Raw genomic sequence first — 26,194 nt, 5'->3', positions numbered from 1 at the left:
TTACTGTATACATTTGTGTTGTTCCCCACTGCTCCTCTTGCATTACTGACAAGTGTGCACTCTGCAGAGAGCAAGTGGGACACCTCTGCAAAAAAAAATGAAGACCCATCCGTCTCCATTTCCTCTCACCTTTGCTGCGCCGGCGCCCCCTGTGTTGCTCTGTGTAGAACTTCATTTGGTTGTCGTCATCGGGCTCTGATCCTGAATCGCCTTGTCGACCAAACACACCCCCAGACACTGCAGAGAGACAAGAAAAACAAAACGAGATTGAGAGGTTTTTCACCCATTAAGACCCGAGGCCAATTCTACAATTGCCTTCTAGATCAGTAGTTGACAGACTTTTTTTGTAATTCAAAATTATTCTGCACTTCTCAAACAAGATTTTTCCAAAATGGCCCGGGCCGCTGGCCTAGCGGTTCGGGCACGTATAGGCTCTAATGTAGCCTGACAGCACATCACAGTCCCGTTCCAGACGTTCTTTGCTGCATGTCTCTCACCATCTCTCTCCCCCCGTTTCCTGTCCAACTCGACTGTAATGCAACAATGATAATAATAAAAAATAAAATAAATAAAAACATAAAACATTTCTAAAATGCTGTAGCAGATGTACAAGCCCGCTGCACGGCACTAAGTGACGAGCTGTGAGCTTGTATGTCTGCTGTTTTTGAATAGCCATGACACTGCTTTCCCGGTTTTAATGGGTTAAGAGATTAAGAGACATTAGTCCTTTTAGAAGCAACAATGTAAAGAGAGGAATACGTTATGCAGGGCGGAGCAACCATTGCATTTCACAAGGATCTGTAAAAATGGAAGAAATGGCCTGACCATATTCTTGATTCTTAAAGAAACCCAAGATATCGTGTGTAGAGCCTCACCAACGTCGGTCAGATCCGTTCAATCCGGTAGTAGTCCAGTAATCCAACCCTGTTGAATTTATTTCACTTCAGTCTAAAACAACTCAAAGTCCGCTCTAGTCCAACCCAGTTCAGTTTGTGCCAGTTCAGTTCCATTCAACTTGGTTTAGTTCAGACAGTTAAGACAGCACCTGTTCTGGGAGATACTGTAGGCACTAGACTCGACAGGCCAGGCCAGGACAGAAACAGGACAAAAGTCCTGGACTTGCTGGAGGCATGAACTGGACAGAAACAGACAGGGTGAAAGTAATGGTCTGGCTGGGACAGGACAGGACAGAGCCAGGACAAAAGTTCTGGACTTGCCGGAGGCTGGACAGGAGTAATGGACTTATTGGGACAGGGCAGGTCACAGGACCGAAGAGAGAGAGAGAGAGAGAGAGAGAGAGAGAGAGAGAGAGAGAGAGAGAGAGAGAGAGAGAGATACCTCCTTTATTATCCCAAGGGGGGGAATCAGCCGCCCAGAGGCAGTTAAGGTTACAAAGTACAGAGAAGTATGAACAATACAGAGCAGTCGTAAAAACGTAGGTAAAAACCTAAAAAATATAAAGTGTCAAGAACAGTGAATGCTACGTAAGTGTAACGTCATAACACAAATAGTAATACTTATAGTACAACTTATCAATGCAGTGCCAAGCAAAAACAAAAAAGTGACCTTAACCAAATAAAGTGTCCATAACAGTCAATGCTAGTCAGTATCTCACCGTTATGTCAAACACAAGTAATAATACTTAAAAACTACTAATACTACAAACCCAGGACCTTCTAGCTGTGAGCCAACAGCATTACCGACTGCACCACCGTGCCCCTCGGACATGCTTTAAAAAATATATTGTTACAGATTTACAGATCGATAAGATTGATAACACTTGCTAGACATAAAGGCTACTTATGAATATATATTTCCAGGTCTGCCTTGAGATTTGAGTTGACTTTGCCCTTTGGTGTGCCTTGGGCACAAAAAGTTTGAAAACTACTGCTGTAGACAGAATGGCCGACAGGAAGACACACAGTTAACAATAATTTATGAATCTAAAGCTCAAAAGATTTATTTTGACCTTAGCTTTGTCCTTGTTTTACTCAGAACCTTTAAATGGCACTATAGAGATGAAACACTTCAGATTTTCAAAAGTGCTAGGAAATATGTAACCAGGCATTAACCAGCAGGCATTCAAATAATTGTTCAAAGGCAGTATGAATGTAACATTTCCCATGGAAATGGATTCAGTCATTATGTGTGGAGGGCAAATTAATCCTGGCCTGGTATCTCTTAGCAACGTCATTGTAAGCCTTGACAAAACAGTCAGCAAAGGGTTGCTGTAAGTTAAAATACTGAAATTCTGTAGACTGTCAAGAGAATCCAAAAGCCTGAAATATGACAACTAGTCACAGTAAAAGTTATATGGCTAGAAAAGCAAATGATTTTTGCACTGTCCAACTTTCAAGAGAGCCCAACATCCTGAAATATGACATCCACAGTAGATACAGTAAAATATGTCTGTATAAGTAGCAGGGTTAAATCATGGAACATATGATTTATATTCAACAAACATCAACACCCTTTTTGTATTCATACAGTGGAATCGGAATATTAACAGCCACCACATTAACCTGTGTGCCAAATAATTCAGCAGAGAAAATCCTATTTCAAACGACACAAGTTTCCATGAACCGTTCATGTGTTTGTTTGTTTGTTTGTTTTTGTTTTTTCTTTTTTTCTGACCGGCTCAATTTCATTTTATTCAGTAGCTGTTGACCTTACACAAATGTGTGAGAACCATACAACACTAGTATAAACAAATGCCTTTTTGTCAAACAACCCTTTTATCATGTGCTCTCTATGCCTCTACAAATGTAGCCTAAACAAACATGAAAATACATTATTGTGTGTTGACTACTTTTTATGTGTTTCATAGGTTCCATTTGCAGATACTTTCAGGAGCAGCTCTTTGCATCAATGCTGAGGCACTCACCTAAAATACTTCTACTGTAATCTCTCTCTAACTCTCACTCCGTATCTCTCTCTTTCTCTCTCTCTCTCTCTCTCTCTCTCTCTCTCTCTCTCTCTCTCTCTCTCTCTCTCTCTCTTACAATATACTCATTCAAACTCTAATGATCCCTTGAGAAAACCACACAACAATATCCATTTGGACAAACATTTGGCATGGGATTGTGCATCAGTCTCTCTGACTGCATATGATGCCAGGACCGACAGGCACATTATTTTAAGAAACAGAATCTAGACAGAGCGAGGGAGAGAGAGGGGGGGGGGGGGGGGGGAGAGAGAGAGAGAGAGCGAGAGAGCGCTTTACCCAACTCTGTGGCTTGGGTTTGATTAGGTTTGGGCAAAACAAAATTACCATAATGTGACAGAAGTTGATTGAGGCCCTTAGATGTTCAAATCTGTGAAATACCTGGCTGGCAGTCCAGTATTTGAACTTGGATTGAATTTGGAGATTGTTCTCCTGATGTCGCGGGCGCGCGCGGCGCGTGTGTACACACTTCAAGGTATGTTATGAAGCGTTTGCACTTGAAAGGAAGTGTACTAAGCAGGGAGGACAGCTGACGGAGTGGGCATCAGGTGCTTGATGAAATGCAGTGGTTGAAGACAGCAGGCTGGCCATCGGTGATGCGTACGCACGCACGCACGCACGCACGCACGCACGCACGCACGCACGCACACATGCACGCACGCACTCACGCAAAATAAATAGACTAGACTCTGTCGAGTTGCCAACTTGCTTCATGTGCACTCGTGGCTATGTATGGCCTACTTGTACGCCAGCAGAGCGCGCCTTGTTATTTATCCGAACTGGTTTAAGTAATGATCTAGCCTCTATATCCTGCATAGGATGTAAATTGAAATAAATAAATATGCATTAATAATAATAAATGATTAAAATAAATAAAATGGTATACTGTCATGAATATAAACTGATTTGTGTGCGTGCGTGTGCATGCGTGCGTGCGTGTGTGTGTGTGTGTGTGTGCGTGCATGCGCGTCGTCATGCACCACTTCTCTGGGCATGTTCTAACATGATGCATAAATTCATAACCAATTTTACAGCACATTGCCTCTGCTCCACTCCAAACAGAGGCAGACTCCCAAGCTGTTTAAGTGCACCAGACCAAAAGAACGCCTCAAACTTTCACTGTGCACTTTTCTCTCGCCACAGAACAGAACTTTTAACTATGAGTCAAATCTTCATGGCCCAGACAAATCTCTCACAAGTTATGGGTTGTAATATTCATGAAGTCAATAAACGGGGGTATTTCATCAAGGATCGCTTGGCATTTGCCAAGAAATGATGACTGCAGTCTAGGGAGGTAGGCGGAAAGAACACTTATTCCAAACCAATTTCTACTATTTATAGAGAAGATGCGAGTTTTAGGGCAAAAAGGGATTTTTCTAACTAATAACGGTTTGTTATTTTTCATTTTCTCCCCAATTTAGCCGTTGCCAATTCCCCCATGTGTACTGTGGACACGGTTGCTGCCAACTCCCTCACTGTTGGCCCGGGGAGAACGTAGACTACCATATCGTTGCTCTCGGGCAGAAACCTTGTATCTCCCTATTTCATATTTGTATGTTTTCTCACAAATGAATGCCCCATTTAATGATATAATTTGTTGTATGAGAGTCTTGCAAAAGTAGGGTGCATAGTAAGGCTGGGCGATATTAGGAAAACCTTCGATATTCAATAACGTTGTTGAATACCTCGATATCGATATTACTCGCGTTATTAGTAAAAAAAAAACAATTGCATTATATAGTTTTTTATGTTTTTTTCTGCTTTAGGTCCCCTGCCTGCCTAACCCAGATAATGAATAGCATATCCATGCAAGCACACTGCACATTACACATAGTAGGGTTAGGTAGGTTAGGTTTTATTGAAATAACCACACCTGGTTACAGATGGACTGCTTTTTTGCATGTGCTACGTGCATGCGTAGTGTGTCTGTTAATTAATTTGACACATACACCAATACCTCATTTCAAGCTGTCTTCATTGATATGTATACCTTGCATGTCGATACCTCGATATCGATACATTTTCGATATATTGCCCAGCCTTATAGTCCATCTACAAGATTGTGTGTCGGAAGATGCCATTTTAAAAGATTTTTGGAAATCTTTTGACAAACTCAAAATCACATACAGTAATTCATAATCATATCAAATATGTGTCACTGGTAGGCGGATTTATGATCTGTCACAGTGTCCATAGCCCTCCTTTGAGACACAGACCAAGTAGACACAATGCTACCATATTTTAATGAGTATGAGTGAAGACCATTTCAATTTGAAGATAGGTTGAAAATGGATGAAGTCATCCTTTAATTGATTTGCCAAATAGATTTATCAGCAACAAATGCGGGGTGCAGGGGGAAAGAGTGAGCTAAACTGTGACCACATTCACTCACAGTGCTATTCTATTCGACACATCTCTCCGAGGGCAAAATGGCAGATGTGTGCATATGATCAGTGGATCAGTAGACAAGCAGCATCTATGGGGAAGTCAGTGACTCAGCGTCAGGCGCCGTTGCTCCCAGATACAATATTGTATGTTCTCATGGGGAGGATGTTCCAAATTCTCCCCTAGTAAAGCAATATACATAATTGTATGCACACTGCAATACATTTCCTTTCTCATTTTCCCTGGGATTGAATATTAAAGCACAGTACGGTGCATCTGAATTGAATTCAAGCAAGTCATTTACTGTTTTGCTTGTCTTTTATCAATAGTTTAAGGCAGTGGTTCCCAAACCTTTCAGGTCGAGACCGAGAGATTAGACGTTTGCCCGGGACACCCACTCACACATTTTAGTCATTCAGCTAACCCTTATGCCTAAATTTCTTTGCCTTTAAAAAAAAAAAAAAAAAAAACATTTAAAAATACTTCAAATAGCCGATCTACCTCCACACGTTGTGAGCTTGTACAGTAGATCAGCTATTTGAAATATTCAAAAAGAAAATCAAAATAGTAAAAAAAAAATGGTAAAAGAGTCGAGGGATAAGGGGTAAGGCATGGACAAAAATAGAACCCATTATGTAAATGTATGAATTCCCAACACATTTCTGTGTAGGCATATAACTGCTGGTCCAACTGGTTCACCTGCCAGTGTTAACCTACTGGAAGGCTGTAGTGCTTCCTCACCATTCAACAAAGCAAGTAGTAGCTGCTGGTGCAGCGACAAAGATCACCGTCCCCCACCCGACTTCCCCTGTGAACACGGAAACTATTCACGCCATGGTGGTGGACAGGAACGAGGCCCTTATCAACACTCTTTGTTTAAAAATGTTATTACGATTTACAAATAAACCTGTTTATTATGCTGCATGTTGTTAAATAAGTACTCCGGGTTAGAGACAAAGAGAACACATGTACTTGATGGCATAATCCATTTTTGACATCCGGAAAAGGTTAGAGATAGGATTAGTTTGCATGGCATTTCTTTTCCAGTGGCATTTCATAGTACAGAGCCCCACTACATGTGGCAGGGATACATGTTTTCATGCTTTAATGGCAATGTTGAAAAAGAGGAGCCTCTTTCTTTAGCCTGCTCGCTCTCCCAAGCCTCACACACACATGCACACACACACACACACACACACACACACACACACGCACGCACGCGCATGGAAGTACACACACACACACACACACACACACACACACACACACACACACACACACACACACACACACACACACACACACACACACACACACACACACACACACACACACAGGGGACATGTTCCAGTTTGATTTGCAAATTGAGCTCCAGAGGCTTTGAAACGACAGGAAAAATACCACTAGCGGCCAACAGATCAAACGAGGAAGAAAGCAGGAGAGGTGGGGGGGGGGGGGGGGGGGGGCTGAGAAGGAGAAAGCGCTGAGAAATGAATATACGATACGTACATGTACCACTGTACTGTACATGGATGTGTAGAGCAGTGCTTCTCTAACTTTTTCATGTCGAGGACCGCCAGGCCGCGGACCCCCCATCTGAAAAGGTTTTGACTCGCTATGAGCTTGTCCTGTATACCGTATAGCTGCTGTTTTTGAATAGCCAAAGTATACAATATGGTGGTTAAAATGATTGCGATGCTAGATTAAAACGTTTTGCTGGGGACCCCCAGGTAGCCCCCCAAGGACCCTGGGGGTCCCCGGACCACCGGTGTAGGGTCTATGGGGGGTATGGGGGATAAAGGGACCACGGGAGACATTCTGAGGGTTGTACATGAACTATACAAATGGGAAGGAGGTAAAAAAAAATAGACCACTTATGCCCAATGAGTGTGAAATACAGGACTATGTGAACTCATTTAGTAGCGTGCACACACACACACACACACACACACACACACACACACACACACACACACACACACACACACACACACACACACACACACACACACACACACACACACACACACACACACACACACACACACACAATCTTTAAGCCTCGTGTATAGTTAGTCGCGTGCCGGTGTCGCGGACCAAAAATAGCCGGATCTACACCACACGTTGCAGCGTGACACGCCTTGAACTTGTAGATTGGCTATTTTCAGTGCACGGCACAGAGCGCAAACCGAGTATGAATCAGGCCTTAGAGGCCAAATAGAAGGCGTGCGAAGTAGAAGTCAATCCCGCCCGCTTTCTCCATCTGCCTATAATTATCCATCTCTCTCAGCCTCTGTCGTGCTCTCAGTACATCTCCGTTTCTGTCCCTCTCACTTCTCCTCCTTCCACCACAAGGGCAGTCAGTGTCCAAAACCAAGCCTCCATAAAAGCAGCAACTCCCAAAGCGCCAGGGCTAAACTCCACTGTGTCAGCAGTAAAGTTTTTCATTACCGGGCGCCTGCCTATCTCCTCTCTCCCAGTCCTGCCCATCCTGTAGGGAGTGTCTAGCACATCCTTCTTCTCACACCTTCGTTTGATATCGCTTCCCCTCCATCTGTTTTCTCGCTGAAACACTGCATGCACTTCACAACGACTGCAGGAGCGATTCATATCCACCTTTTATTCCTCGAATACCTGGAACGCGCCCGAGTCACGTTAGATTTTAACCACTTTAACCATTCTTTTATGTTTTAACTTTTGAAAAATAGCAGATATACAAGCTCGCAGCGCGACAGGCTTGTAGATCTGCTATTTTTTAATAATCTTGAAAATGTGTGCAAGTCTTTGAATATCTTTAACCCGATCTTTGACCCGATTTCCTCTCAATCAGTGGGTCTCAAACCTTTTCATGTCAAGGACCCCCAAAATTACATTTATTTAGCCGCAGACCCCCATCTCAAAATATGTTGTTGCAGGGACCCCCCAGAAGCAGAGATTTGAGTTTGCTTTGAAAAATATATTTTGAAAAATGTGCACACATTTTCACGATTTTTCTAAAATAGCAGATCTACAAGCTCGCAGCGCGGCACTCGGTTCCGTGCTGTGAGCTTGTATATCTGCTATTTTTCAACAGTTAAAGCATTCAATAATTCTGGGACTAAATGGGTTAAAAGGAAGCAACTCCATGCAACAGTATAATTGAAGATGAAATGATTTAAATATCTAATTACAGTTGACTTTCATTTCAATCAACACCTTTAAATCTGGGGCTGGAGACAACATGCTGTTTTTGTCACCCTTGAATGATACATCGATAATGGTTTGCTACATTTCAGAATTCACCTCGAGGCTAATGGTTGTTGTTTGTTCGTAAACTACATATACACCCACCAACGTGAATTCAAGTTCAACCACTCATTTCATTAAGGGTCCCAGTGAATATGCAAAGAGATGTAGCCAAGGAAGCTGCATAAAAGGTTGGATATTTCTGTTCTTCATACAGTACTGACATTTTGTTCAAGTCAAGTTTATTTGTATAGCACATTTCAACGAGGCAATTCAAAGTGCTTTACATAACATTAAGACTAAGAGTATTAATATAAGTAATACTAAATTAGTTTAATTCACTTAATTCAAGAGAAGGTATGCTGCAATAAAAGGCAAAATACCTTGATGCAGATATTGTATTGTTTACCGTGTTTTCTCCATGAATGCTACAGTGCTTAGCAAAGAAGGACAAATGCTGAGGATGAGGTGTTTGCAGACGAGTAGCACAACGTTGCATGTGAGAGAGGAAAACAAAAGGAGAAAAGGTTAGAAAGAGAGGGTGAACATCCTGAACAAAAAGGATGATGGGAGTGAAAAAAGGGAGGGGGAGAGCAAAATGTGAAGAAAGAATTGAGTGAGGGTGAGGTGCCAATAAAAATGTATAGATTGTCGATGGCATGCAGAAAACTTGCATCTCCATCTTTTCTCCATCTTTTTATGTTATTTCATAAATGAATGTCCTATTTTATATGTCCTATGAGAGTGTCACACTATAACCACAGTCACAAAAATAGCCAATCTACAAGCTCACGAGTCATGATGTGACACATTGATCGTCAATAAATAATAACTACATCCATTTTTCCCATTTCCTGAAAAGAAACAGTTATGGACATACAAGGTTTTCGCCCGACTATGACAATATGATGTACTGTAGTGTGTAGATAGATTTATAAACTGAAGCAAGAAAAAAAAGGCTGGTGGTAGATGGCACACTGAAAGAGATGGCACATGTAGATGAGTTAGACACAGATGGTCAGGGTGAGAGATAGTCAGAAGGTGAGGGAGACTGTTTTCCAATCTTCGCCTGTAATGAGAATGCTTTAGGGCTGTGGGAAAGCAGGGGAGTGAGGTAGAGATGAGTTCATTCTGAGCAATAAAAAGGAATCATTTGCTACGGTGGGGGAGGAGATATCACGCTACGGTTGAAGCAGGGTACACTTCACACCAGCACACCTAGATACACACCATCACCAGCAAGCCTGTGAACCCCATCTCCACTGAGACATCATACAGAGAAAGAGAGAGAACAAAATAAGTAGTCATTTCTGTATTATTACAGTGAGTTTCATGAGTGCATGGCTGTTAAAGAAGGGATTTTCTTTCAGTTGAAACTGATTCACTTCAGAATCACTTCAAATAGACAATAGAAGAATATACCAGCATTTCAAAATGCTTATTCAGACCAAAGAGAATGGAGGAAAGGGTATATAACCCTTACTTTGCAGATTATTGTATTGAAAGAAGACCCATTGGTTTACTACAGTATGTGTGTAACCAAGAACCCTCCCTTGTTTGGTGTAGGGGAAAAAAAAGGAGGAGGCCCAAGTATGTGGTTAAGCCCATGACCGAGGACAACAGCTGTGTTTACATTTGCACATACAGTATACAGTATGTGTATGATGAGTATTTTCTGTATTTCTTCCTGCTCCATTTTGACAGCCAGCGACAGACACTACAGTAGTCCCACTGCGTTTTGCAATGTTCTATAATCATCTCCGCCAGGCCGGAACGGCCAGGAAAAGGGATTATATGTTTTCTCCTGTCTATCCGTCCATATGCCCTGTGAGCAGCAAATCTCTAGCACCGCTGGATTGATCGGCATGAAACTTGCATAAACACTCCCAGCAGGCAAAGGAAGAAAGGCCATCCCGAATCTTTTGATTCAGGCATTTGGAATTTTCAAGTGGCAGTAGGTTTGATATTATGCGCAGGTTTCACCCATCAGACGCTGGGGTGTCAAACGGGGTCAGATCAGACAGTCCCTGTCTTATGATTTGTTCATAACATGGTTCAATATGATCAACAGGCCATCAGCTTCCCCGATTGGCCAGTCCAACATATCAGCTCTGTGGATTGGCCAAACTTTGCATGACATTTGTGCCACTGCACCTTCAAAAGTAGTGGAAACTGTAGTTATTAGAAAGCAGAATTTCACATTTTGTGATTTTACCCCACTGGTAATCCTTTGTGAAATGTTTTGCTGGACGGTGCATCTCACTAAAGGACAACAGATATACAACCATGCTGCTGTGGCAGTGGGGCGCAAGGTGTACTCCTTTGGGGGGTGTTGTGTGGATAACACAGATCAGATTGGTGTGCACATCTTCAACACTGTGTCTTTGCGTTGGATGAATTTTACTTCCATGGCAATTGGAAGAGAAGAAAGATCCCTTGAGGTGCCCTGCACTCGATGGGGCCACACAGCTGTGCTCATTGACAATATCATCTACATCTGGGGTGGGATTCATCTAGACACAAGTACTTACTGCAACGTGCTTTATACATTTGATGTCAACGCCCACAGGTGGTTTAAGCCTGATGGTTCTGGGACTGTTCCAGAGGCGAGTGATGACCACTCGGCCTGTGTCTTGGGGAAGACTATGTATGTCTTTGGAGGATACAACCGGGTGAATACGTACCGATGTACTAATGACATCCACAAGTTGGACACCATCACAATGGTCTGGTCTTTAATTAATACCAGAGGTACTCCAGCACCTGTTTCAGTATGTCACTCGGCCACCATCATCGGGACGAAGATGTTTGTATTTGGGGGCCAAGGGGACCAATTAGAGGACTACTACAACAAGATTACAGTGTTTGACACAGAGACCGACTGCTGGCTGAGCACACCTTCTGCAAGGCTGCTTCCAGAAGAACACAGAGGTCATTCAGCCTTTGCCTACAATGGAGAGCTGTACATATTCGGTGGTGAGAAACTGAACCGGTGTTTAAACGATGTCTGGAAATTCAACCCAGGGACCTTCTCCTGGAAGAAGGTTCTGCCCAAGGGGAAAGGCCCAAGTTCATGGATGTACAGGATGTGCTGCTGCTTGGTGGGAGATCGTATCATCCTCTTTGGAGGACACAGATACATATATAAACCTGATAATGACCTGTACATCCTGGACTTGAGTCCTCGTCTAAAGATGTTAAGCAATTTAGCTGTTATTCAGTACGGTCTGGAGCATTCGGGGCTCCCACATGATATCAGGTGGGAACTGGCAGCCATGACTACCAAGAGCAACAGAAATAAAATAAAATGAATGTGCTGCCAGCAAGCACACTAAAGCCCTGACCCTTCAGACCTTAAGATCTACAGACCGGTATCACTCCTTTTGTTTCTTTCCAAGACTCTTGAGCGTGTTGTTTATAATCAGCTTCCTCTCCCTCTAACCTGCTGGATTCCAACCAGGCAGGTTTCCACTGAAACAGCCCTCCTCGCAGTCACAGAAGCACTGCATGCTGCCCAGGCCACCACCTACTCTGCAGTCCTGTCTGCTAGACAAGTCAACAGCCCTTGATGCAGTAGACCATCAGCTTCTCCCGAAACTCCTTTGCTGACCTTTGCATCACTGGGATGGCTCTCAAGTGGTTCTCCTCCCTGACTGGTCGGACCTACCAGGTTTCTTGGAAAGGTTGGCGTTCACCCACAGCATCCTCTTGACCAGCGTCCCCCAGGGGTCTATACCTGGCCCCATCCTTTTCTCCTCCACACCAAATCTCTTGGCTCTGTCATCTCTGGTAATGACACTCTGAATCCCAAACTGTGGAATAATTTCCCCATTGAAGTCAGAATGACTTCAATGTGGAATGCTGTTTGGACTCATTCCAATGTTCACTCCTTGTATTGCTTCTTGTCACCTTTGTTTGTTGTTTGATAGATGCTAGATATTATCTGTTGGGCTCATCTTTTTTGTCACTTTTTCTTCTTGACCACAAATGTTATGAATGCTATTTAGCATGTTGTTATTTAGACTGATGCTAGGTTCTTTGTTTACCTGGTATCATAGTTTCTTATACGTCATTCTCGCTGCACTTATGTTGCCTATTTACCTCGTTTGTAAACTACTACTAGAGTTCAATGATGCTTACTCTGCTTATTCCGATCTTGCATTTATAAGTCGCTCTGTATACGTGTGTCTGCCAAATATAAAATGCAAAAATCTTAATTGTAACTAGAAACACTGTTCCTACGAAACAATGTGGGCTTGCATGTAACACCATGTATGGGCACAAAGATCTACCCTTTGGCTGCATCTCATTGGCTAAGGGCCTTGAGGAAAGCTGCCTTTGTACTGTCGAGGAGAACTTGACTAAATTGACGTAATAGGTTATGTCATTTTTGAGGAGAACTTGATAGATAAATAAATTAATGAAGGTAACATTGTGTTCTCGCTTTCAGCGAGCCCACAATAATTTATATACTAGAAAATGCAATTGGAAATTGCGAGTGTGGTTGCTGACGGTTGCTGACTATATGCTAATCTACAGTACACTAACTGTCATGTGAAGCTCGACCAATTGGGTATATGCATATACACCATTTTGTTCTACTTCCGGGTGTCTTTCGACTTCCTTCACAGGTGTTACTGTGATACTAATTAAGGCTCTGTTTGATTTATTGTACAGTGGTTCTTTAATTTCAATGACCCCCATAAACTCTGTACAAATGGAATCAACAAATGGAAGAAAATGGACCCTTGCAGGTTCATTTGCTTCCATTTGTACACTCTCTGTTACACACCTGTATGGGGACATTTGGAACCCACTCAAGGACACTTTGAGACCCACTGGTGGAGCTGAACATTCACAATATCAGCACCCTGACTGTTTGACCAGAATGGAACAGACCCTTGATTAGTATCATCAGAAACACCTGTGAAGGAAGTCGAAAGACACCCGGAAGTAGAACAAAATGGCGTATGTGCATATACTTGATTCCCTATTGATTCCCACTCCCATTGATTCCCTACTGATTCCCACTCCCATTGATTCCCTATTGATTCCCTATGAATTCCCTGTCCCTGCCATTTCCAATGGCAGTGGAAAAGTTACCTTAGAGGTCTATAAACAGTTACCCTAGAACTCTATAAAGTTTCCCAAGGACTATAATGTAAGTAACTAGAGAAATTGCAATTTGGGAAATTGCGAGTGTGGTTGCCTAAAAAGTTACCTTACTCTTACATCACTATATATGGTGATAACTAAATAAAATAATTAATAAATACAATACTGTAGCTATTAAAATAAAAAATGTATGTGTATGGTCAAGTGGCCATAAATAAAAATGACTGTTCTTAAAAAAAGGTATTTAAATAAAAGTTCTTATATTTGTATTTTCTTATGAGATTGAAAAATAAAAAATCAATTTAAAGATTTTAAATAAAAAAATGTAAATAAATAAAATAAATAAAAAAAATATTAAAATGAAAAACTGTAAATAAATAAAATAAAAAATAAATACAAAACCTACTTTCCTCTTTATGAGTTCATAATAAATAAATTGTAAGTGTAGCTTATCTAATTATTGGGTGTTAATATTATATATTGTCATGTTCTTGGATATGTAAGACTGTGGTACTGAAACGTTCTGTATTGTTATATGTGGTTTTCTTGACCGAATTACTAAATATATAGGTCTTACATGCTCTTTGAAATATATTGTCAATTATATCTGTTTCCGTCTCAGTATAATTTACTATGGAATCAGCAGTACAACCTAATAGAATTTGAGCTGTGTCCTCAAAGCAAGTGACCCATAAAGATGTGTCAGATTGCTTTATTAAAACTGAAAGTAAAAGTTTGTATCTAAATTCATAATATTCCTTATTACATTTAGTACAAAAATAATTACCATTAACTGATGGAGAAATCTTCTTATTACATTTGTCAGAAGGACAACATTCATACATGCACGTGTCTTGTTTAATCATTATTACCTCTGCAATACAAGAATAGAACTCTTCATTCTGTGTTGTTGGTCCGTTTTTCATCTGTGCTAATGACTTTACATTTGCTTTTGCTACCGTAACTAAGAGGTGACCATTTCTGTCTTAAAAGTTCACTGGAAGGATGCTTTCCTGTAATGTCGAACCATGATTGTAATTCAAGGGATTCTGTTATTTCCGGACTAAACAATAATATTGTATTACTTGTTGTTCGTAGTGACTTTCCATGATATGATGACACTAAAACATTTTTAAGTGCTAATATCGGTTGTGCGGAGTTCTGAACTTTATTCGTCTCATTATTCCATAAGGTGAGTGTTACTGTGTAATTGGTACTATCTAATAATATTATTTCTCTTTTTAGATAGTCTCTTTCATTTGCTGATGTTCCAGGGGTGATATTATCAATAAAAATGCAGATTCCGATAATGTCTATTACTGAACCTGTGTTATGTTTATCTAGTTGGTCTATTGGAACAAAATTATAACGTGTGTTGCTAATTGGTAAAATATCTTCACAATAGGTAATTTTACTATGCTTATTTAATATAATTTCTCTCTTCATATTTCCAAAACAAAATTTCTTATTTATGTTTTTTACTGTTCCATTTGAAATAATAAAGGTTTTATTTATTTGAATTAAATCAAAGAATCTGTCTATATTTTCCTCAAAAACTGTAACTTTAATTTCATCATTTTCATCTCTAATTTGAAAAGAAAAATATGTTCCCTTGTTATATGACCTAATTTCAGTTTTGGTTAAAACACAAACACGGATATTCCATAGTGACTGGTAACAATTTAAAGATTTAATAGATCGTATTGATGTACATGGTCTCTTGAACTGAATATTGCTGGAACAGGTATTTGGTGGATTTGTGGATAATGTGGCTGGTGATGATGTGGTATTTTGCGTTTGTACATCTTGCTCCTGTCTATGAACTGTCCTGTTTTGCGTTTCTGAGTCTGAAACGTTGTTTTGCGACAGGCTCCCGTTCATTAGAGATTTGAGGAGTTCTTTCTGAGGTTTGATCTCACTATGGACCTGGTTGGCCAGTCTAGGATTGATCTCGGGGTGAGCAGGAGCATCTTCCGCAGTTCTCCCATTTACTTGCAGAGGGCTGGCTTTGCTTCGATCCACCTCCATGCTCTCAGGTGGCCTCTGTCCACTGCCTTCTTCAGTGTCCTTGTATCCACGCTTCATAGGGTTCTTTTCTGCCTGACTCGCCTTCGCTTTGAGGGGCTTGTCTGCACTTGCTACTGCTTCCAATATCGAGTCTCTTTTATTACTGAGATCATCACCTAGCTGGGAATTCCCGTTCACTTCTTTATGGGCTAAGGCCACTCCACTGTTACCCTGAACGGTGCTGTGCATCGATCCTGTAGTCTCTGTGGAACCGCTAGCTAGTATGGCCTATTTATCTAGTTTGGTGTCTAGTCTGAATAGTTAGGGGTCTCTTTCTATTGTAGTTTTTTTGGTTTCTCTTTTGGTTGTGTGTTGTTCAAACCTGTGTGTTGTTCAGACCTCTTCTCTTTGGTTTAAAGAGATTTTCTTTTTTTAATATGGCCTTCTGACTAATTTGGCGTCTCTCACTAATCTGGCTGTAGTCAGTCTAGTCTGCTCTTTCTCAATAGTCTGTTCAGACCTCTTCTCTTTGGTTTAAAGAGATTGACCTCTAGTACGATTAATCTGTTGTCTCTTACTAGTCTGGCGTCCACTTATAGGCTAGTGTCTTCTATTTTTTGAATTTCTTTAATATTTGGTTTATGTACTGTGTTAATACAACTAATAATACAACTAATACAACTAATAATACAACTAATAATATGATATGATACAGCTAATAATAATAATTAGTTATATACTTATTTTAAAGTTTTATATGATGTCATTATGATGTAATATTTTAGTCATATTCGGAATTTCCATATATAGTGTCTTAGGTTCCTGAAGGTATGGGGTCTTTGGTGGACAATATGCAATATACTGGATTATGATAGCTGTAGTATGTACGTAAAACTCCAGATTGTATACATTGTTCTGGTCTTGAGATGTACATGTGATCCAGCAGCGTGTTCTTTTCTGTGGTGGACTCCTTGATAACTTGTGCATATCCTCTTGACTCTAGAAGCTTTCTTATGGGTCCAGGAAAATCGTTCAATAGATCTTCATTGAAGTCTCCACAGATTACGATGGGCTGGTCGTCGATAGGTTCCAAGGAATTTAGTAGCGCCTCCAGGTTCTCCATAAATGGGTTACTATAATATGGTGGTCTGTACACTGCAGTGATCAAAATCTTGATAGGGAACTCGATCATTATAACCACAAACTCAAGGTTTGTAACATTGTGAAAGTAACGTTTTTCACTAACCTGGAAATGGTTCTTCACATACACAGCGACGCCACCGCCGTTTTGCTTTACACGGTCAGGTAATGTTGTGTATGACTTGTGTCTGTTGCGATAGAACATGGTGTAACCTTCTAATTGCAAACTGTCAGCCACAAAGGAGTCAGTGAGGTGAGTTTCTGTCAAGCACAGTACATCTGTAAATGTCAGTTCGTGGTGTTGTGTGAGGTCCTGAATATGAGGCAATAAACCTTGAGTGTTGTGGTGGACAATCGTGAGAATTTGGGTTTGGGCTCTTGTCTCTCGATACTTTAACAGTGGCATGACACCGTCCAGAGCTGCAGTCTTCATGGATTCCATGGCAGTTGTGATTTTAGGATCAGCCCAGATTCTCTTCTCATCAAAGTCAATGATGTGCAATCCTTGCAATGTTGTTGTCCTACTGAGGGCAACGTAGGCCATGCCTTCTAAGAAGACTCCTTTCAAAGAAACTACTGCGGATTGTGTAGTCATACCTTGGACTTTGTGAGCCGTGCAAGCATATGCCAGCTGGTTGGGAAATTGCCTGCGAATCACTTTGTGGGTACTCAGGTTTTCCTCCATTCTGTCGATGTACACCTGTGTGGCGCCAGATGTAGTTCTCTGGTATTTCAGTCCTGCTTCAGGCTTGTCTAGCACCAGCCAAAGTTTGGTTACTGTAGTTATGTTCTTATTGATATTTCGGCATTATTACAATTGTCCATGATTTCGTCTGTGGGCATGTTTTCAACCTGGCCTTCCACATTGTTATCATCATCGATTGTGATGTATTTGTAACCTGGGTGAGTCACTTTGAGTGTCCTTGCGCCTAGTACAACATTATTTATATTGACAATGTGAAACAAATGATGGCCTATGAACCGCAGACGGCGTTTTAGTTTCATTTGGTACAATCCAGATGAGTCTAACCTTCTTGGTAAAGTGTTTATTGTGGTTTGTACCTGTGATGGCACACACACCACAGCACCAAGTACAGCTCCTTGTTTTCCTTTAGGAAGTGTGAGAATCTTGGCAAAAGGTATGGCCAAAGCTAATAGTTGTCTTTCTAGCACATTCAGGTTGCTCAGCTCTGGGGGGATAGGTGATAACTCTAAATTATTTGCGACAGCTAAGGCTGGCATTCTTTCAGCCAGTAGGGTATCGTGACAATTTTTGCATATCCACTCATGACGTCTTTCTTCTGGTACAGTGCAATTTTGCGGGCCTCCACATTGATCGTCACACGAATGAACATATTTGCCTGTGAAGTACACGGCAACCAACTTTTGCTTTTGTGTGAACTTGGAACGATGACACTGGTATACAGATTCCCAGAATAGTGCCCGATGGCAAGTTGTGCACACATAAATAGGGCCATATTTAATGTCTTCCTGAAAATCTGCTATAGCGATTTCTTCTAGCATACGCTGTTTTTCTAGCATACACTGTTCTTCGGTTTCATCTTTCATCCCTTTTTTCATATCTGCCTCTAAACAACTATCTAGGTCATGTCCAGGTCTTAGTAGATCTTGCTCATCTTCAACACTGGGTGGATCTTGTTCCATTGGTCCACTGATGCATCTTCTAATTCTATATTTTCTCATATATTCATTTCTCCTTGCCTTAGAGTCTTCATTTACTTTGGACATGGAGCTGATGCATCTTGTAGCTTTATATTTTCTCATATATTCTTTTCTCCTTGCTCTAGAGTCTTCATCCACTTTGGACATGGAGCTGATGCATCTTGTAGCTTTATATTTTCTCATATATTCGTTTCTCCTTCTTAGTAGATCTTGCTCATCTTCAACACTGGGGGGATCTTGTTCCATTGGTCCACTGATGCATCTTCTAATTCTATATTTTCTCATATATTCATTTCTCCTTGCCTTAGAGTCTTCATTTACTTTGGACATGGAGCTGATGCATCTTGTAGCTTTATATTTTCTCATATATTCTTTTCTCCTTGCTCTAGAATCTTCATCCACTTTGGACTTGGATTTGATGCATCTTGTAGTCACATTTTTCCTAGCCATAGAATATTCATCTAATCTAGTACAACTATTGATATGATATGATACTCATATCAATAGTTTAAGGTTTTATATACTCATTTTAAGGTTTTATCTGATGTCATTATGATATAATATTTTACTTTAATTTGGGTGAATTGCGAGTGTGGTTGCCTAAAAGGTTACCCTACTCTTACATCACTATATATGGTGTTTCCCATTCAAAGTCAATTGGAAAGGTCAGTTACCTAAGAGTTACCTTACTATATGGTGTTTCCCATTCAAAGTCAATGGGAAAGGTCAGATACCTAAAAGTTACTCACTATATATGGTGTTTCCCATTCAAAGTCAATGGGAAAGGTCAGATACCTAAAAGTTACCTTACTATATATGGTGTTTCCCATTCAAAGTCAATGGGAAAGGTCAGCTACCTAAAAGTTACCTTACTATATATGGTGTTTCCCATTCAAAGTCAATGGGAAAGGTCAGATACCTAAAAGTTACTCACTATATATGGAGTTTCCCATTCAAGTCAATGAGACTAAGAGTTGTAAAAACTGCAGAATTCCCCAGAGTAATAATGTGGTTGCCCTGGCAACCACACTAATTAACATAAACACACTAGAAAGATGCAGTTCTGGGAAATTGCGAGTGTGGTTGCCATGTTTGTACCATATAAAGGTGATGTGGCCATACATCACAGATTCTATAGAATAACTTGTAGCCAATGAGGAAGCCCCAATAACTGCTCTCAGCCAATGAGGAGGCTGCATAGACGTGACGTCACAGAGAATGCTGGTTATGCTAAACGTTACTCCATAAACTCAGAACAGAACAATAGTGTATTTCCCTACAGACAACCACACTAATAAACAAATAAACAAACAAAACTTATTAAACAAAAAACAAAACAGCTAAAAAAGGTGGCGGCCTTATACACAGTGAGACTTCAAATTATAGGCAAGGATGGGAAAAATAGAGCAAGGCCGCTGACTTTGCGGCAGCATATCAGGCTCCATATAGACCAATTTGCATTCTGCTCTGGCTAACAGGATAACCTGCCAGCTACCAGGCCTGGATTAGCACACAGGCTAACAGGGCTGCAGCCTAGGGCATTAACCCTCCAGGGGGCATACATCCTCTAGGCAGTGGCAATCAAATACGCTCTTTTTTGAGCGGTGGTCACACCGTCTCCATAGCGTGGCCGTGTGTGTATCCGTGTGTGTGTGTCTGTCTGTCTGTATGTAGCCTGTGGAGTATGTAGCCTGCTATACCTTTTTTGACCACACATGTTAAGGGAGGGGCGCTGTTGTTCAGGCCAGGCCAGGCACACTCACACTCACATTCACACACACAAATACACACACACGCACGCACGCGCACACACACACACAGCCTCCACCGCTCAGTTCACACAAGTGTGATTTTTCTATTCCCCTCCCCTGTTCTGTGCCTGCCTATCGTGCCTTGGTGTGTGTGTGTGTGTGTGTGTGTGTGTGTGTGTGTGTGTGTGTGTGTGTGTGTGTGCTTTGACAGACACATTTAGAGACAGCATTCTTGTGTGCACTTTGGAGCACTACAGCAGTTTCAAAATGTAAGCACACATCTACAAGTTGATCTTGACCATAAGTACCAGTAGGCACTAGGCAGCTATGAGCATTGTTGTGTATATCACTCAAAGAAGACAGACTACATTGTTCGCTTTAGTTGTCACCTGTTATCAGAATTAGACCGATGACCTCAAGCATATCAGAAAATTGACAACAACAAAAACATGAGATGAAGAAAACTGCTGGGCTGATAAGCACCAAAGAAATGCCTGCCCTATATTTGTTTTCCCACATTCAAAATATTTAACTTTAATTTAGGGAAGTCAATGGGGCTGTCATCCACTGGCGCCTAATCAATGGAGCCAGGGGGTGCAAGTGCTCCCTCCCATGTATCCATTTGGGCATGTATTCAAAGACCTGGTAGCTTGTTTCTCTCGCATATAAACCTGTCAACATTAGTGAATGTTCGCACACCGGGACTGCACACAGAACCACTCATATATTAGTTTTTGTATTTGCGAACGCACCCAAAATAACATGTTGAATTGGCTGAATGACTCGAGTCTAAACGGACTGTCCAACTTTAGGGCATATTTTGTAATTTAATCAAGTCATATTAGTAGTTTAAAGTTAGCATGACTTTAATTGCAACTAATTAAAAACTCTGGACAATGGATTATGATGCTGTTTGGACGTTTGGGTCGACACGACTGTTCTGGTGACTGATGGTGAGTTATGAGTATGATAAGCCTAATCTTTTATATACAGTATTATCCGACACATGTAGCTGGATGCATGTGAGGGGAGTGCCACTTGACAAAAGATAAATAGGCAACAAACAATGTTAATAAATCAAAATTGATGTCCTGTCAGTGTCAACAAAAAAGAAGAACACAATGTCAGACAGATACGTATATATGGGGTCAACCTAACCGGAGTAGTGTTATATAGTAGGAACCTTTACTTTAACACTGTTAATGTTTAGTGTCTTGTTAACCAACAGTTGAGGCCAATTCTTTATTTCCCTACTTGGAACTCAATGCAGAATGCTGTTTTATAATTTGAAAGCACATGCCTACTTCTACTGCATTATCCAAGTGATGCTTGGGGTGTCTTTTTGTGCTATTGTAATTGTATAGAGACATACCTTTGCAGAGAGTGCATAGACATGATGAAACTATTACACAATATGTCTTCGCGTTACGTAAGATGCTCACAGTATATAGTCAGGGACCCACAGGCCCAAAAGCTCAAGGAATAGGGTTGAACCTGTGATGTCATGCGGTACTTTTTATTTCTGTTTTATCTATTACCGTAGTTTGGTCATTAACTCTTTTACTGCCACAGAATTGAACAAAAAGCTCAATCCACTGCCAGCTAAATTGAGAATTGTCGCTCATCTTTGAAGGCCTACTGGAGAAATTTGGTTTCGACTATAAAGACAACAATTATATGGCAACGAAGAATAGAATGTCTACTTTGCAACAGAAAAAGATTTCGAGTTTTTATCTTGTTCTGTTCATTAGCTAGAAGCTGCAGAATGTGGCCTAAAAACAGCTCTTTGAGAACATAAAGCTGAGAAAAATGCATTTTTGTGAAGAATACATTTTCAGGCAGAAATCTCTCTTTAGCCTTTTATTGTTGGCTTCAGTAACATCACACCTATGATCAGTGGTTGTTTACAAACAAATTCAAAAAAATAAAAACAAGAAAAAGTGTCTTTTTACACACTTTTAGTGTGTAAGAGAAGTAAGAGCAGTAGTAAGAGCAGTGCAGAACATTGACACAGTGACATGAGCTTCAGCCTGAATCCTGCTTCAGCTTTCAGGGTTCTCTTTATCTCACTGTGACACTACTGTGACACTACATGTCTACAGTACAGAGTGTATATGTGTGTGTGCGTGCGTGCGTGCGTGCGTGCGTGCGTGTGTGTCATTCAGCCTGCACAGGGCCTGGGGCTCCATTCTGTTTCACTCCAGCCAGGCTCCTCCGGAAGGGCTCCACCGGGTCTGCTGAACTCGTACACGAGCCCATGGTCGATCTGTAAATTATACAAATACATAATTACTATAAAATACATGAAAAATAGTACACCTTCAAGCTCACAACGCGTCACAGCAGAATGCGTGGAGGTTGGGGGCCTACTATTTTCATCAAAAGGCCGTTTTAGAAATGTCAACCCCTGCCTCTCTAACATTCTATGCACTTCCTGCTTACCACACAAATATATATATATATATATATATATATATATATATATATATATATATATATATATAGTAATTATGTAAAAACAGCATTCATGGTCTGGAGAGGGCACTTTTTACAGATGGATAAAAGGGCAGGGGCTCAAGCCCCCTTTGATGTCTATGTGAGCATGTGCATGGTGCTAAGTCTGATTTACAGAAAAAAGTTTGTTTTTCCACGATGTGGAAATGAAGAAGTAGGCTCATCATCATCGTCGACTCATCATCTAAAATCATAGCCAGGAAAATATCAAATAGTTTATATCTAAACAAATCAATTTACAATTTTGACATTTAGCAAATGACTTACAATAAGTTCATATATAACATAAAATGCAGTTATAGTAAATAGTTACCATGCATTTACTGTCACAGTGAAATTCCCTTTATACCCTGTATACCTATATAAAATGTCACAATGCAACATAGCTCTGTTTACACAAAGCTGTACTCCCTCCAACTGTATATATGTTCCCCATTTTCAACAGTTTTTATTTGTAACACTTGCTTTGGCAATGTAAACGTATGTTTTCTCATGCCAATAAAGCTCCTTTGAATTGAACTGAAAAGCTACATCATCAGCTACTGATGATGATGATGATGATGACGATAAAAAGAAACCTCTCCCTCTCTCTCACACACATCGTACGCACGCACACACAAACTAAGCCAATAAATCCTAAATTCCCATCAAATAATCCTAGTATGCTGTGCAGTGCACGTACACTACACGCGGTACGTGCACGCGCGTGATAGGAACTCCACGTGTGTCCTGAGTAGCGACAAAAACAAACCAAGCACGTGGATCCTAACTGCTTGGATCAAGTTACTGATCCGGTCCGGATACGGAAACATTTCTTGCATGTATGTGTACGTGTAAATAGCCGGATGCAGTAGGCGGGCTCTAGACCGGATCCCAATGTCGGAGTGGCAACACGTCGCAATGGAAAACCGTTACCCTATCTCACTGATCACTGACCATCCCCCCATCCCAGGCTTCCAGTTCCACACGGATGCTCTGTTATCACACAGTATACAACTATATACAGTATACAACTATACAATACATACATGCACTGGATTGGAAGTCTTACTTTGGACAGTAGAATCGTGGCCTCTGTTCTCCGAGGGGTCTCTACGCGGAAGCCATTCTTCATTGGCCAAATCGCCCAGTTCGTCTGTCTCTTCGCGGCGGTGGCGGCGGTACATGGGTCTCTGCTGCTGCGGCGATGTGAGCCCCCGGGCGGGGGGATCCATCCTACACGGGGGTCGAGCTCCGTCGGGATCGGTTTCCACAATATCACGAGGCTCTTGATCCACTTCTGGACCCCGGTTCTTCGCAACTGGCACCATCTTCAATCTTTTTATCTTCAATACCAACGGCTACAGTGATCTTTTTCTCTTCTTCATCATCATCATCATCATGATCATCATCACGACCACCACCACCATTCGTGGGCGCTGCCTGGTCCTGAGTCACCAACGCGGGTAGGTTTGTAATCCTAATTCTAACAAAGTTTGTTTCTATCCGTGGATCTGCTCTGCTGCTGGCTGCTGCTCCGGCCAGGGGGGGAGGGTCGCACTTCGGCGGAATGATACCAGCAAGTTGAGGCTGAGTTGGCCTAATACATCTCAATATTCTAGTACTGCTAAATACTACTACCTACTACAATTACTATACTACTAATACTATAAAACAACTGATTTCCGACAAAATGATCGCTTTTACCAACGTTTCTCTCTCTCTTTCTCTACTAACAGCCCGATGCATAAAACAATATAGTCCCTCGAGGCTGCTAGCAGCTAGCAGTGGCGTCAGTTCAGAACAAGCTAAGGTATGGCAACATGACTGGTGTCTGGTGAAGACACCAGTCATGTTGCCATACCTTAGCAACAGGCACGATGAAAAGTACATTTTTATTATTTCCCCCTGTCAAGGTATGGCAGCTGCATACCCCTGCCATACCCAATTGACGCCCCTGGCAGCTAGGCTGGTGCAGAGTCGCTCTGGGCAGGCGGAGCCAGGACAGTCTGTTTACTTTTTTTTTTTATGAAAGGTTTCCGGCTGTCCTCAAAACACACCGACGACCAATTATGCATTCAAAAGTTGCGCAAGGACGTCTTTTATCATAATCCATAAAAAACATCAAACGAACGAACGCCCGTATTGGCCCTACTCGACCTCAAGAATTGGGGCGAACAGGAACGTTCAAAGCAGTATAAGAGTTAAGGTCAACAGAATAAGAGGCCTGCTCTGCCGTAAACATCGCGAAAAGAAGTTATGGCCATTTGTATATTCACTGTCCCATTGACTTCACTATACATGAAAAGAAACTAAACTAGGGGTTCTTCATGATTCTGAATCCATTGCAAGCATTTGTTTCGCATGAAAAAACATTCCTTGGGCTAAAAACGGCCCCACAAAACAGTGAAAAGTGATGACTCAACAAAAGAAAAGTGGGGGAAAAAAGTGATGACTCATCATCAAACATGAGGAGTCAAAACATGTAAGTCGAAACATACAGTGGACACATCCATACTGTATGTGCATGAACATTTACTCCTATGAACTGACACTGGATAAGGCCTTTCAGAATCGTGTGGTGTTTGTCAGAAACGTTCCAACAATGCAGGTCATCAAATATAAAAAAGTGAAAAACAAACTCTTGGCACTTAAATGCAAATGTTACAGATGCTCAAAATACATCACTTTGCGTTGCATGGATCTGCTACTTTACATACTTTTGCGTGACACTGTAGAATGATCAAGTCTTTTTTTTTTTTTTTAGGACGAAAACATTTAAAAACACAAAAAGTTAAAAAGTTAAAATATGGACATAGGAGGTTTCTTCCAGATGGCAACAATATGCAAATCCAATAGAAGTCCTGGGCACTTTGCAAAAAGTGTGCTACTCACAAAAACACGAGTGAGAGAAGTGATTATTCTGAAAGATTCTGACCCATCGAGAGGAAAATAATGTGTACTGTATAATTAGGTACTGTTCATCGCCACAATATGCTGTCAGTTGAGATGAGAGTAGATAATGGATCTTCAGTTTCATTGCTGCCTTCTCATGTTTATCCAGTGGTGTAAAGTAACTAAGTATGTTTACTTACTGAAGTATTTGAACATTACTTGGGTATTTCCAATTTTACTTCAACTCCACTACTTCTCAGAGGCAATTATTGTACTTTTACACATTTATTTATTCATTTGAAAACTTGAATTACTTGTTACTTTGTAGATTTTGATTATAATTACATATCACTTCAGCCCCGTATACATTTCAGCCATTTGAAAATTTGATCTACAAGCTCACAATGCATCACGTTGCGGCGCATTGTGATCTGCTATTTTCAAAGGATTTTTATCCATTTTATCCATTAGAAAACTTGTGAAATGGTTCTGCATAGTACTTTCTACTTTTGGTACTTTAACACTTTCCATGCCAGGCCAAAATGGCCCCAAAGTC

The 26,194-nt window shown here is 41.0% G+C and overlaps 2 protein-coding genes across 2 annotated transcripts in view; one reads left to right on the top strand and one right to left on the bottom strand.

Moving 5' to 3' along the window:
• astn2 (astrotactin 2) overlaps positions 1–26,194 on the bottom strand; it is a gene marked incomplete at its 5' end in the record, with an annotated part of 725,257 nt that overhangs the window by 457,248 nt on the left and 241,815 nt on the right. Inside the window, 1 exon segment of the mRNA XM_080743421.1 lies at positions 130–237. Within this exon segment, the coding sequence (XP_080599547.1) occupies positions 130–237 (108 nt within the window).
• On the top strand, positions 10,963–11,865 carry LOC308299054 (kelch domain-containing protein 3-like; the record flags this gene model as incomplete). The annotated part of the gene is made up of 1 exon (XM_080742780.1): positions 10,963–11,865. One exon carries the CDS (start codon positions 10,963–10,965, stop codon positions 11,863–11,865), a length of 903 nt encoding a protein of 300 aa, XP_080598906.1.

This window comes from Nannobrachium achirus, assembly GCF_963921795.1.
Source record: "Nannobrachium achirus genome assembly, chromosome: 15".
In the NCBI taxonomy this organism is placed as follows: Eukaryota; Metazoa; Chordata; class Actinopteri; order Myctophiformes; family Myctophidae; genus Nannobrachium; species Nannobrachium achirus.
The sequence above is the reverse complement of the archived record's forward strand: the minus strand, read 5'-3'. Positions and strand labels throughout refer to the sequence as shown.